The sequence below is a fragment of the Salmo salar genome, chromosome 20 (genome assembly GCF_965601325.2).
Source record: "Salmo salar chromosome 20, fSalSal1, whole genome shotgun sequence".
Classification (NCBI taxonomy): Eukaryota; Metazoa; Chordata; class Actinopteri; order Salmoniformes; family Salmonidae; genus Salmo; species Salmo salar.
Window position 1 is genome coordinate 65,033,833 of NC_138310.1, and position 11,447 is coordinate 65,045,279.

The following is an 11,447-nucleotide window of genomic DNA, read 5'->3' on the forward strand; positions in this document are numbered from 1 at the left end:
TTGAATCAATTGAATGAATATTGCGTTCTGTTTTTTTATTCCATTTAAATGTAATTCCAGTTCAATATTGATATATTAAATTGCAATATGGTACACTATATATACAAAAGTATGTGGACACCCCTTCAAATGAGTGGATTTGGTTATTCCAGCCACACCCGTTGCTGACAGGTGTATAAAATTGACCACAACGCCATGCAATCTCTATTAACAAACATTGGCAGAAGAATGGCCTTATTGAATAACTCCGTGACTTTAAACGTAGCACCGTCATAGGATGCCACCTTTCTAACAAATCAGTTTGTCAAATTTCTGCCCTGCTAGAGCTGTTCTTGTCAACTGTAAGGGCTGTTATTGTGAAGTGGAAACGTCTAGGAGCAACAACGGGCTTTTCGGCACAACACCGGAAACTCACTGGTAGCGCAGTAACTTTGCTGGTGCATGCAGGCAATCAGGCAAAGCTGCCCCTGAACAATGAAAACATGCATGTTAGCTGGCTAAATAGCTATACAATGTTATATTTGATAAAGTAAAATCATATTAACTTCTCAAATAAGTTATTAAGCAAGCTAGCTAAATGTTCTAGCTTGCCAACAATACAAAAAAACTCAGTCAGCTGGTGCTAATTGCAATCTAGCTGTAGCATTGCGTATAGCTAACGTTAGCTAGCTAGACCAACCAAGTTTAGCTAAACATCTTGCCTCCATGAATGTTATTGATATTCACGGACTTGGATACCATTAAATCTGCTCCCATCACGATTAAAAGGTAAGATACTTTATTTCCAATGTTTCTTGTTAGCTGGCAATGATGCATGTCACCAAGATTGAGAGGCAGCTAGCTACCCTCTCACTGAACACAGCTGATCAACGTTCCTCCCTAGACCAACATTCTACTTATTTGGTTTGGGCTTGAGTTCATGTGCTAGTGTTAATAATCCCCGAAATGTCCTTGCTTTCAACCAAAAAAACACCCTGTTTGCAATCAAGATCTAAAATTGGCATTGCTTAATATTGTTATCTTTCTTCAGGACTAGCAGTTCTCATGTTGCTCCCACCAGTACCTTCACTATTTGTCTGTATAGGACTGTAGCGTTGGTTTAACTCTCCTCTCTGCTCTGTCTCATTGTAGAAGCCCCAGGATGGTGTGTGAGCTGCTAGTCTCCTCACTATGGTTCCTTTTTGTAATATTTTGGGTGGAGACCATAAGCGTGTGGCTGTTCCTATGTATCTTCTACCAGGACCAGGCATTTTATCACTGGGGAGATGGGTATGAGTATCTAATCATATTTTACACACAGGCAACTTGCTGATTTTCAATCGTCTTACATATATCCAGATGAAGTATCAAACAGACCTTCCTTTCTCATTGTGTTACTACAGGGTATTTGCAGATGACCCTGGCCAAATGCTGTACATGTTGAGCAGGTGAGTCCTAATTTTGATTTCAATCTGTTCTTAGGTGTGATCAGATTAAATACAGTACTATAACTTGTATCTGAAATGGGGAAACTATACTGTTAATAGCTATTACCATGTAGCATGTCACAAGAATGTGTTTACAGATACTGGCAAGTGAATAGGCATCATCCGGTTGAGTTTTTGACACTCATGAATAAAGTCTCCATTGTTCTCTTTCCACAGAGTGGATCCCTCTGGACAGATGCAGACCTGAGATAGGGAAAGAATGAGGAACAGCACATCATGGATTGTTGGATGGATCTCATGGATCTCTCCAGATATAAAATGATAGGAGCTGTATGTTTGAGCCACTCCTATAAAATAATGAGAACAAGTAGTTGTTTTCTACCTCCCTGCTACTGGTTCCCTCTTAGATTTAGCGCATGGTCTTTGTCAACATGAACAAACTGCATTGAATGCAGTTGGATTGTTGTTGGATATGGGTAGAGACACCCAGCTTGGCAGGAAGAACCAGGAAGGGGGTCCTGCAGTAACTGGAATTGATGCATAGTGAGGCTGCTAAGTGTTCCCCACCAAAGCATGAACCATCATACATATGTTCTATTTCTATTGTCTGTGTTAATATGTGATAGGTCAAACAATGTGAAAAACACTTGGCAGATGCTTTGAAAAAATATTTTTAACTGAGGTTTAGTCCATAGTCAATGTCATTTTTGTGGATTTCAGCAGACTTGCGCATTTTCATGGTTGTACACCTTTGTTTGTTTTCACAAATCTGTCTATATACATAATCTGCTTCAATCTGGGCACTTACATGACAGTGTCACTGGATTGTTTTGTTATGTAAAACACTAACATTATTGACATGACACACATATTTAATGAAAAGCTTTACTCTTGGAAATGTTACAACATGAAAATATAATTTGCACTCATCAGTGTTTTCTAATTTGCTCTCAAACTAAAATGTTGAATGTAGCTTTTTTGATGAAGACCATAGATCTGGGTTTTCTTGTTTTTTGTTGCTGTTGTAAAGCTCACACCTCAATAATAATGTCATGAATGCTCTAATAGCAAATGAGGAAAATTATTAGAATCCATAGATTAATTCCACATTTAGATTTGTATCTGTTCATAACATGTAAATTGTCTTAATTGAACGATTGTCCTTCTGTAATGTCAGGCATAGCCTAACACAAGTATTGTCTTTAATGTCGACTTCTTGTTTAGGAAAGTGACATGTCAGGTGTTAAACTGGGCAGTGACATCAATGGTACGTTTGTTTTTATTTCTTTGCATCCGAAGACAGAATAAATTCTAACATTTCCCAAGCTTGTTGTTGCACTTCTATTTCAAACAGTTTTTTTGCTACAGATTGGTTGTCAGTATGTCATTTCACCATTTTATATTCCAATACAGTAGAGGGCGATGATATTTTATTTTTGTAGCTTGCTTTCCGACGGAGAATCGTATAAATTGATACTGGCCAGTTTAAGGTACAACTGCCTACCACAAATCCACATACGATATATAGCAACAACTAACGGTAGATCTGCTACGCAATTATATTCAGGCCGCTCCGAAGCTACCCATGAAAATATTAGGGGTCCTACTAGTAGTAAGATGCCGCCAGCCAAGACAGAAAAGCAAAAAGAGCACAAGCTCTGAGTACTTTGGAGTAAATAGCTAGCTAGCTAGTTAGCTAGGTAGTCGACGGAGTTTCTTATTCTTTCAGGTAAAGTGTTTTAGTAAGGAGTTACTTGATCGGTTGTCTGGATTTACGTGAAGCTGTGCTTCCAGTCGTGATCATTATTTTAAGATAATGGCTCCAACTATACAGACACAAGCCCAGCGAGACTCAGAGGGTCACAGGTAAATATTCTCTCCGATGTATTTGCTTTTCCGCAACCTAGCTAATGACGGCATGGCTAGTTAGCGATCATCATAGTTTACATATGTTCTGACTGTGCCATCATAAGTTACTATTGAAATGGGGGCTGTGTTACTTCCTATTTATTCAGTCTCAGCTGAGTGTGTAGCTAACAACACTTGCTTTTTCTATCAACATGTCTAGGAGTTCATCACACAGAACTGTTCCAGAGAGGTATGCTTGCAGTTTGATGTTTCAACAAAAGAGATTCAGTTACAATTCAAGTTATTGTGTTTTTTAAATGCAAAGGGGGTTGGAGATCTCTATTTTTGAACCTTTACTTAACTAGGCAAGTCAGATAAGAACAAATTCTTATTTACATTGACTGCCTACCAGGGAACAGTGGGTTAACTGCCTTGTTCAGGGGCAGAACGACAGATTTCTACCTTGTCAGCTTGGGGATTTTATCCAGCAACCTTTCGGTTACTAGCTCAACGCTCTAACCACTAGGCTGCCTGCCGCCCACCCCGTCATTGACAGATCAAAACCCATATGACCATTAGGTGGTTATCTTTATCTTTAGGTTATGAGGATCTTTAGGTTATGAGGATCTTTAGGTTATGAGGATATGCGGCATCAGTGGTTGATAGAACATGTATTTGATGATGACTTCTTCTCTGTACATTTTTTAAATGTGTGCTTCCATGTTTGTCCCAACCATTCTCCCAGGTCTGGCGTGGTCTGTCGGGTAAAGTACTGCAATAGCCTGCCTGACATCCCATTTGATCCCAAATTCATCACATATCCATTTGACCAGCACAGGTAAACACCCTTGTTCCTACCAAGTTTCCTCTGCTATTAAGGTCAGTCCAGATGTTGCTATGTCTATTAAATGTATTGTTGTTGGACCCACAGTGTGCAGCTTTTCTTTTCTAAGCCTTCTCCCATAAATACCGATCTGCCTCTGATGTGACTGGATGTTGCGCTGTCTGGTGTTAACAGGTTTGTGCAGTACAAGGCTACATCGTTAGAGAAGCAACACAAACATGAGCTGCTGACTGAGCCTGACCTTGGCGTCACCATCGACCTCATTAACCCAGACACCTACCGTGTCGACCCCAGCAGTACGTTTCTGAACGACATACACACTGTTATACCACACAGTCAGTATATTTTTGTGGTGGTTGCTTAAAGCTTGTGTAGTATTGAATTAGAATCTTCCCATCCTTATTTTTCTAGTTCTTCTGGATCCAGCTGATGAGAAGTTATTGGAAGAAGACATCACAGCTCCATCCAGCTCGAAAAGGTTTGGATACAAACTGTGTACCAGTCAATACAGTATCTGTGTGACAAAATTCAGCTAAAATGTTAAGAATGACTTGGAATCTGTGTTATGAGCTCTTTGTTTGTTTTCCTGTAGATCTCAGCAGCACGCCAAGGTGGTCCCGTGGATGAGGAAGACTGAGTACATCTCTACAGAGTTCAACAGATATGGTGTCTCCAATGAGAAAGTGGAAGTCAAGTAAGTGTGACCTAACAGGCTACCTAACCACCAAATTCAGCATACACACTTCCCATTTTGTAGTGTTTTCCCTGTTTGTCCCACCCCTTCTATAACCTATGTGTTCTGTCCTTAGGATCGGTGTGTCTGTCAAACAGCAGTTCACAGAGGAGGAGATATACAAGGATAGGGACAGCCAGATTGCTGCTATTGAAAAGACCTTTGAGGATGCACAGAAACCGGTGAGAGTGCCCCGTTTTTGGCTCTGCACAATTTACTGTGCGATATTCAGTTCAAATAGGTTTTTCAGTAACAATTTCAAAGTCAGTGTCCAGCTACACAGAGATGACACAGTTCATTGTATGCTCCTTCTAATATGATTAATTCCATCACAAACAAAGTTAATGTTGGATCTTATTTGTACCTAAATTGTCGCAGCAAAATAATCCTGCAGCAACAGGATTTTAATGTTTAGTCCATAATGTTGCTTGATTGGTGGTTAGGCTATTAGCTGGTCAAAATGAGGCTACATGAAAAGTGGTACACTGTTAATATATCTGTATAATATAACAGGAAAATTCTCAGCAACAAAAGTGATCAAATTAAGATCCTAGTATCTGTACATCACACGCTGTGTACCTCCTCTTCCCCCAGATTGCCCAGCACTACAGTAAACCCAGAGTCACTCCTGTGGAGGTGATGCCTGTGTTCCCTGACTTCAAGGTGAGCACCCATAACACTCAACAGGATATACAGTATCATTGTACTGGTCTTGGCTACCTATCTGCATTATGCCCATGGTCTTTGTTCCTGGGGAGTCATTGGTTCCTTTATCTGTTTCAAGCTGAATGTGTTTAACTCTTGTTGTCTTGCCCAAGTGTGTTGTGGTAAAGAGTCAGCATTAGTATGTTCTGTTCTCTGCTCCCCAGATGTGGATCAACCCGTGTGCTCAGGTAATCTTCGACTCTGATCCTGCTCCTAAAGACATGTCAGCACCCCAGGGTGTGGAGATGATGTCACAGGCCATGATTAGGTGAGGAGAAAACATTGCCACATTGTGTGCGTGTGTCTGTGATTTTCTGTGACCGTCCTGCACTATGACAATTTACATCAGGTTCTGAATTGTTTATTGTTGTGACCTGCAGAGGTATGATGGATGAGGAAGGAAACCAGTTTGTGGCCTACTTCCTGCCCAATGAGGAAACAATTCGCAAGCGCAAGAGAGACGTGGATGAGGAGCTGGACTACATGCCTGATGATCTGTGAGTAATCCAACAAGCATTTACACACTTGAGTAGACAGGACACCAACAATTCTACTGATATGTTAACTATACTATCTCAATAATATTCAGTTTTCATGTTGTCATTGTCTACTTCCTCACACCTACTTGGTTCACCTTGTCCAAGTACAGAACCTTTATGGTGTTGGAATCTCTGAAACACACTTACTGTAACATTGAACTAGATGTGATGAGTATGGTGGCTTTGTGTGTTCTAGGTATGACTATAAGATAGCCAGGGAGTACAATTGGAACGTGAAGAACAAAGCCAGCAAGGGCTACGAGGAGAACTACTTCTTCATCTTCAGAGACGGTGATGGAGTCTACTACAACGAGCTGGAGACCAGGTAACCACTGGCCTGAGTGGGGGGGGTCTCAAAGTGGGGGTCTGTTGGGTTTACTGTAACAGGAGGTGACGTGGGTTTCTCTTGGAAGAGAGAATCACATGATTCTGGTAGATTTGTATTTTCTAGGGTGGGTTTAGTTAGTTTGTTTTGGCCTGAGGACACCACCTGTGAAGGTTATTGTTCTGACTGTGTTGTTCTGACTGTTGTTCTAACTGTGTTGTCCTGGATTGCAGAGTGAGGCTGAGTAAGAGGAGAGCTAAGGCTGGAGCCCAGTCTACTACAAACGCTGTGCTGGTGTGTAAGCACAGAGACATGAACGACAAGGAGCTGGAAGCACAGGTGAAACTGCTAGTCAGGCCCTCCTTTGGGGTGGGGGGGTCACCTTCCTTTGATTACTTCTGTTTTCTACACTGAGCATTACTTTCAATCTGTGGGAACTACTGTGTTTACTTAATAAGTGGACCTCAACGCTGATAGAGATGAACAGGTAGTGCTGGACATAAGCAGAAAAGTGTACATTTGCAAACATCTAAATAATCAGAGCAATAACGACATCTGTCTTTGTGACCATTAGGATGCGCGTAAGGCTCAGCTGGAGAACCATGAACCAGAGGATGAAGAAGAGGACATGGACTTGGGTAAACTGCAGGACTCTGGTCAGTCTCCCCCCCTCTGTCCTCCCCAATGTTTACTACTGTGTCTGCAGAGTCTCTGTTTACCACTGCTTCTTAGATCCTTATGAACTAATTATCTGTATCTGTTTGTTTCCAATCCCAGGTGATGAGAAGGAGAAGGGCAGCGAGAGTGAGGCAGACAACTCTGACAGTGACTCTGACAGGGAGGATGAGGATGGAAAGCGGAGTGGAGCTGAGAATGATGACGAGGAGGGAGCGAAACGGAGGAGGAAGGCCAGTGGTAGCGGCAGTGAGAGTGGCGAGGAGGAGGTCAAGCTGGCGGATGAGGTGGAGATATTCGGTAGCGATGACGACAGTGATAACGATGATAACGAGCCCAAGAATGGAGCAGCCCGGAGCAGTGGGGAGGAGGGCAGTGGGAGTGAGGAGGAGGAGAAGGAGAGCCATAGGGAGAGGAGTAGGAGTGGCAGCGCGTCTCCGGCCCACAGTAGTGGGAGTGACCACTCAGAGGGTGGCCGTGCCCAGAGCGGGAGTGGCAGTGAGCAGGCCTCAGATTCTAGCGATGACAGTGAATAAGAGCCTAGGCCTTCTTACTGTGACAACGCTGGCACTCCATGCCTCACCCCCGAGCTCCAGCCAGCCCAGGCTCACAAGCCCCACCCTCAGAACAGCCCTGTCTTTACAGAGGCCAGCATCTCATTCCTGTTGAGTTAGTCTGCTACTTTTCTTTAGGAGAGACACAATCTCTAAGGGACTTCTACGAGGCTTTTGGGTACCTGTAAATGCCAGTTACTCAAATGTCAGACTTTTGCTCATAGATATAGTTGGAGCCACTATCTTAGTAGTTTTGTGTACAGGACATGCTTCATTGAATACAATTATTTCCTACCAACAACATATTTAGTTTGTTCTTTTAAGCCTGAGTTTCTTTTCTTTTTTGTCTCACTCAATATGAGGCACTTAGTGGTGTGAAGCAGATAAAAAAAAATTTAAAAATTCTGTAGAATTTTCTTGTGCATAAATCTATTACATTTTTTTTTTTGTCCTTTGCATTTGAGGATTCAATGCATTATAAATGTAATTGGAACAGTCAATAAAATGTGGGATAGTTTTGTAAGGAAATGTGTTTTTTCTTTAAATGTTTGAGTTAACTTTCAAAAGAACATTCTTTTTCTGCGCATTTCTTGTTTCCCCCCCAGAAACTATTACAATGAACCTGTATGAGTTCAGTTGTGACGGAAACTTATTAAGATTTAGACATTGTAAATAAATGGTAGTAGCAGACTTTACAACATTTATGCCTGTATGTTTCTTATACTGCTAACAGTTACCCTCTCCATAGTCCCCTGTTTTTAGATGAAAATGCATTCCTGGAAACATTTTCCTTCTGATGTAGTAATAATGTAGCCTGGTCCTAGATCTGTTTGGCCTCTCATCAACTCCTTGTCACTCATTGGCATGACAATTCCACGAGGAGTTGTTAAGAGAGCAGAAACTGGCAACCAGGCTAGTAGTACTGGTTTGAGTATAACTAAGGAATAAGAATGCAATAACATAAGTGACAAAAGCAATTTATTGCAAACTGGTAATGAAGTTCATGTTGCACTTCTGCCAACATGAACACACGTGTCTGTTCAGCGAAAGAAAGACAGTTTGTTTATCAGCCACTCTTCAGACAAGTCATCTATGTTTCGCGTCTCAAAAACCTATTGAGATAAAAAGGGGTAGGAGGATCAGGATTAACATGCTTATTTTCTGAACATTTTCTATTAGAACTTCTCTATTTTGTGAGTTTAGGTTTGGGCTTATGTTCAGATCATTATTATCAGTCAATACTCGAAACGGACAATAGTCCTGACCTTTGTGAGCTCTGCTGCGGAGACCAGTTGGTTCTTGCTTCCTGCGTACATCATTTGCTGCTCAGGCTTGCACCCTGTTGAGATGAGGAGGGTGTATAAGCTAAAGATGTCTGTCCACTGAACCTTTTTGATCTCCATATGGTAAACACTGATTGTATCTCATTTCTACTTTCTATTATCAACCCTTATTACCTTCAAAAAGTATTTTGTGCACAGGGATGTTGCAGTACAGTAATGCTAATCCTTCACTCAATTGCCTGTTCACTGAATTAGGGTGGTTTACTCACCAACTGGACTTGAGAATATGAAACACAGCGGGTAGGACACCCTGCCATCTGTATGGACGTATTTGTAGCTGTAAACAATGAATGTACACTATATTGTCAAGGAGATCCAATCACTGGTCAATGATACAACTGTAACACTGGCAGTTCTGGTGAATATGAGGTTAAAAGATTTCTGCTGTATCATTCTGACATGTTATAAAAGGATATCTTGGCTGCCGCTCGGGAAGTTCATTCCTCAGGTCATCCAGGGAGATGTCCTGAAATGTGAGAGCATGTTTTGAGTTTAACTGGTATTGATACAGGTGTGGATGGATTTGAGTAATTATTAACTCAGTATGGGATATTCAACATCTCAGGTAGACATTGTGACTTGCCTCATACTCTTCCTCCAGGATCACAAGCTGTTTTGCCATGTCAATTTTCACTGAGGGAATAGGATATGTATTCTATATTGAGTCTTTAACATATGTTTTTCTGTTTCTGGGTTTCTGTTTTTTTTAAATGAGGTGAAACAGATGACAATTGGAACACGCTTTCGATTAAGTCTTACTCACTCAAAATGGCTGCATTGTTGGTCTCTTTTCGAAATCTGAACTTCTTTAGTTTTTCTTTCAGACTCTCATCCACCTCGCACACAACCAGAGAGCTTGACTAGAATATAAATGTGAAACAAGTTCATCACCCATGGGAAGTTTTGACACATTGTAATTGTATATGTTGGTCATATTGCTACTGTCAGGCTATATCATTGAAAGTTCTGTCATATTTCACTCAGAGAGAGAGAGAGAATAGAGAAAGAGGGAGGGAGGGAACCGGAGAAAGAGGTTTTAGAGCAACTTGATATCTGAAGTGCAAGTTTCCATGAACGCATAGCTCATAACAAAATCTTAAAGTGACATATTGAGGCCATGAAGTACTTTTGTTGCATCATGGAACGACACAGCTTCCTGTGTCAAGATGGTATGGGGGGAAGGGAGGGAAGTAGCAAAAATACATTTACGCCAGCCTAAAAAGCTTTACAACATAAACTAGGACATCACCGTCCATGCCGAAATACATTTTCCAGGTAAAGTGCAATATCGTAAAAATAAACGGTCTCTCATACCATTCTAGAAGAGGTCTTGTTTTGGTTTCTTGTCTGCAAAGATATTGTCTTCTTGTTGAGCTAGTTACTCCTCTGCCAACTGCTTGTGACAGGATGCTGTCTTACTATCAAGATCCTCCTTTTATGTAGTAGCACATACAGTAGGGGAGGGCAGACATGTACACATATGACCATCCCAAGTACCCCCTACCCGCACTGTGTCAGATCTAGTCTTTTTGTTAGGGATATCGTTAGTTCTATCTGCAATCCTTTGTCACTGTATCCGACAGGAAATCGTGCATTTTTAATAATACAATGTTGTATACAGGGCGGCAGGTAGCCTAGTGGTTAGAGCGTTGGGCTAGTAACCAAAAGGTTGTTAGATCAAATCCCTGAGCTGACAAGGTAAAAGTCTGGTGTTCTGCTCCTGAACAAGGCAGTTAACCCACTGTTCCTAGGCTATCACTGTAAATAAAAATGTGTTCTTAACTGACTTGCCTAGTTAAATAACAAATAACCAGAATACTTAGTGTTGCAACAAGATAAAATAACAAAGTGATATTCTCTTTTCACATTTGTTTAATGGGTGCAGTCAGAGAAAGCGGAGCATTTTTTGATATTGTGATTAATTCTACATGAGTGTTTTCAGCCTTTATTTCAAGAAACGGCCAATTTGCCAAGGAACTGTCTGTGTGTGCCCTCTTGTCATTTCTATCTTCATTCCTCAAACGTTAATCTAACAGATCAAATGCAATCAATCCAAATATGTTTGAGACTAAGGAGTTGAATTTGAATGAACAGGGTGCTTGGTTTGACAGCAGCTATGCATCACATCAAAGAGGAAGAGAAGAAGCGAGAGGGATAATTGGGCCCAAAATCTCTCTTCTCCCGCAGGTGGTGTTTTTGTATGGAGGTCATGAGGGTGTTGAATTTGGGCAACAAACATTGCATGGCTTATTTGCTACGTGTGGCTTATTTGATCGAATAGAAGTTTCGTAATGCTTAGATTGATACAACTGTACTGATATAGGTAGGACACGTGATATGCCGGCAACTTTGAGAAAAAACACTTTATATCGGAGTTGTGCCCGTTGTTCATACGCGTCTGCCCTCTCATTGGCTAGAATCGTCCCACCTGATCTTGCCTCCTCCGGACTGCCT

The 11,447-nt window shown here is 41.3% G+C and overlaps 2 protein-coding genes and 1 long non-coding RNA gene across 3 annotated transcripts; 2 read left to right on the forward strand and 1 right to left on the reverse strand.

The window, feature by feature from the left end:
• Positions 1–231: 231 nt before the first annotated feature.
• On the forward strand, positions 232–2,752 carry LOC106581165 (uncharacterized). Its single transcript, XR_001323026.3, has 4 exons — positions 232–768; positions 1,132–1,269; positions 1,383–1,427; positions 1,644–2,752. It is a non-coding gene; the product is annotated as an uncharacterized LOC106581165 (long non-coding RNA).
• A 149-nt stretch (positions 2,753–2,901) lies between these two features.
• LOC106581163 (RNA polymerase II-associated factor 1 homolog) lies at positions 2,902–8,178 on the forward strand. The gene is made up of 14 exons (XM_014163037.3): positions 2,902–3,293; positions 3,496–3,525; positions 4,021–4,113; positions 4,294–4,415; positions 4,531–4,597; positions 4,712–4,813; positions 4,929–5,034; positions 5,447–5,515; positions 5,722–5,825; positions 5,938–6,054; positions 6,293–6,421; positions 6,655–6,760; positions 6,996–7,077; positions 7,199–8,178. The coding sequence occupies exons 1-14, from the start codon at positions 3,244–3,246 to the stop codon at positions 7,630–7,632; spliced, it is 1,611 nt and encodes a 536-aa protein (XP_014018512.3). The 5' UTR covers positions 2,902–3,243; the 3' UTR covers positions 7,633–8,178.
• A 433-nt stretch (positions 8,179–8,611) lies between these two features.
• On the reverse strand, positions 8,612–10,573 carry LOC106581164 (glia maturation factor gamma). The gene is made up of 7 exons (XM_082966646.1): positions 10,308–10,573; positions 9,757–9,853; positions 9,577–9,626; positions 9,408–9,459; positions 9,203–9,283; positions 8,916–8,989; positions 8,612–8,762 (listed from the first exon to the last, which is right to left on the reverse strand). Exons 1-7 carry the CDS (start codon positions 10,308–10,310, stop codon positions 8,691–8,693), a joined length of 429 nt encoding a protein of 142 aa, XP_082822772.1. The 5' UTR covers positions 10,311–10,573; the 3' UTR covers positions 8,612–8,690.
• Between the last annotated feature and the right edge of the window lie 874 nt (positions 10,574–11,447).

Coding starts and splice junctions, on each gene's coding strand:
- LOC106581163 (XM_014163037.3), top strand. CDS start 3,244: ATGGCTCCAACTATACAGACACAAGCCCAGCGAGACTCAGAGGGTCAC. Junction 3,294..3,495: donor CGAGACTCAGAGGGTCACAG/GTAAATATTCTC, acceptor CAACATGTCTAG/GAGTTCATCACACAGAACTG. Junction 5,826..5,937: donor ATGTCACAGGCCATGATTAG/GTGAGGAGAAAA, acceptor TGTGACCTGCAG/AGGTATGATGGATGAGGAAG.
- LOC106581164 (XM_082966646.1), bottom strand. Junction 9,460..9,576: donor TCCTGGAGGAAGAGTATGAG/GCAAGTCACAAT, acceptor CTCACATTTCAG/GACATCTCCCTGGATGACCT. Junction 8,990..9,202: donor CATATTCTCAAGTCCAGTTG/GTGAGTAAACCA, acceptor TCATCTCAACAG/GGTGCAAGCCTGAGCAGCAA.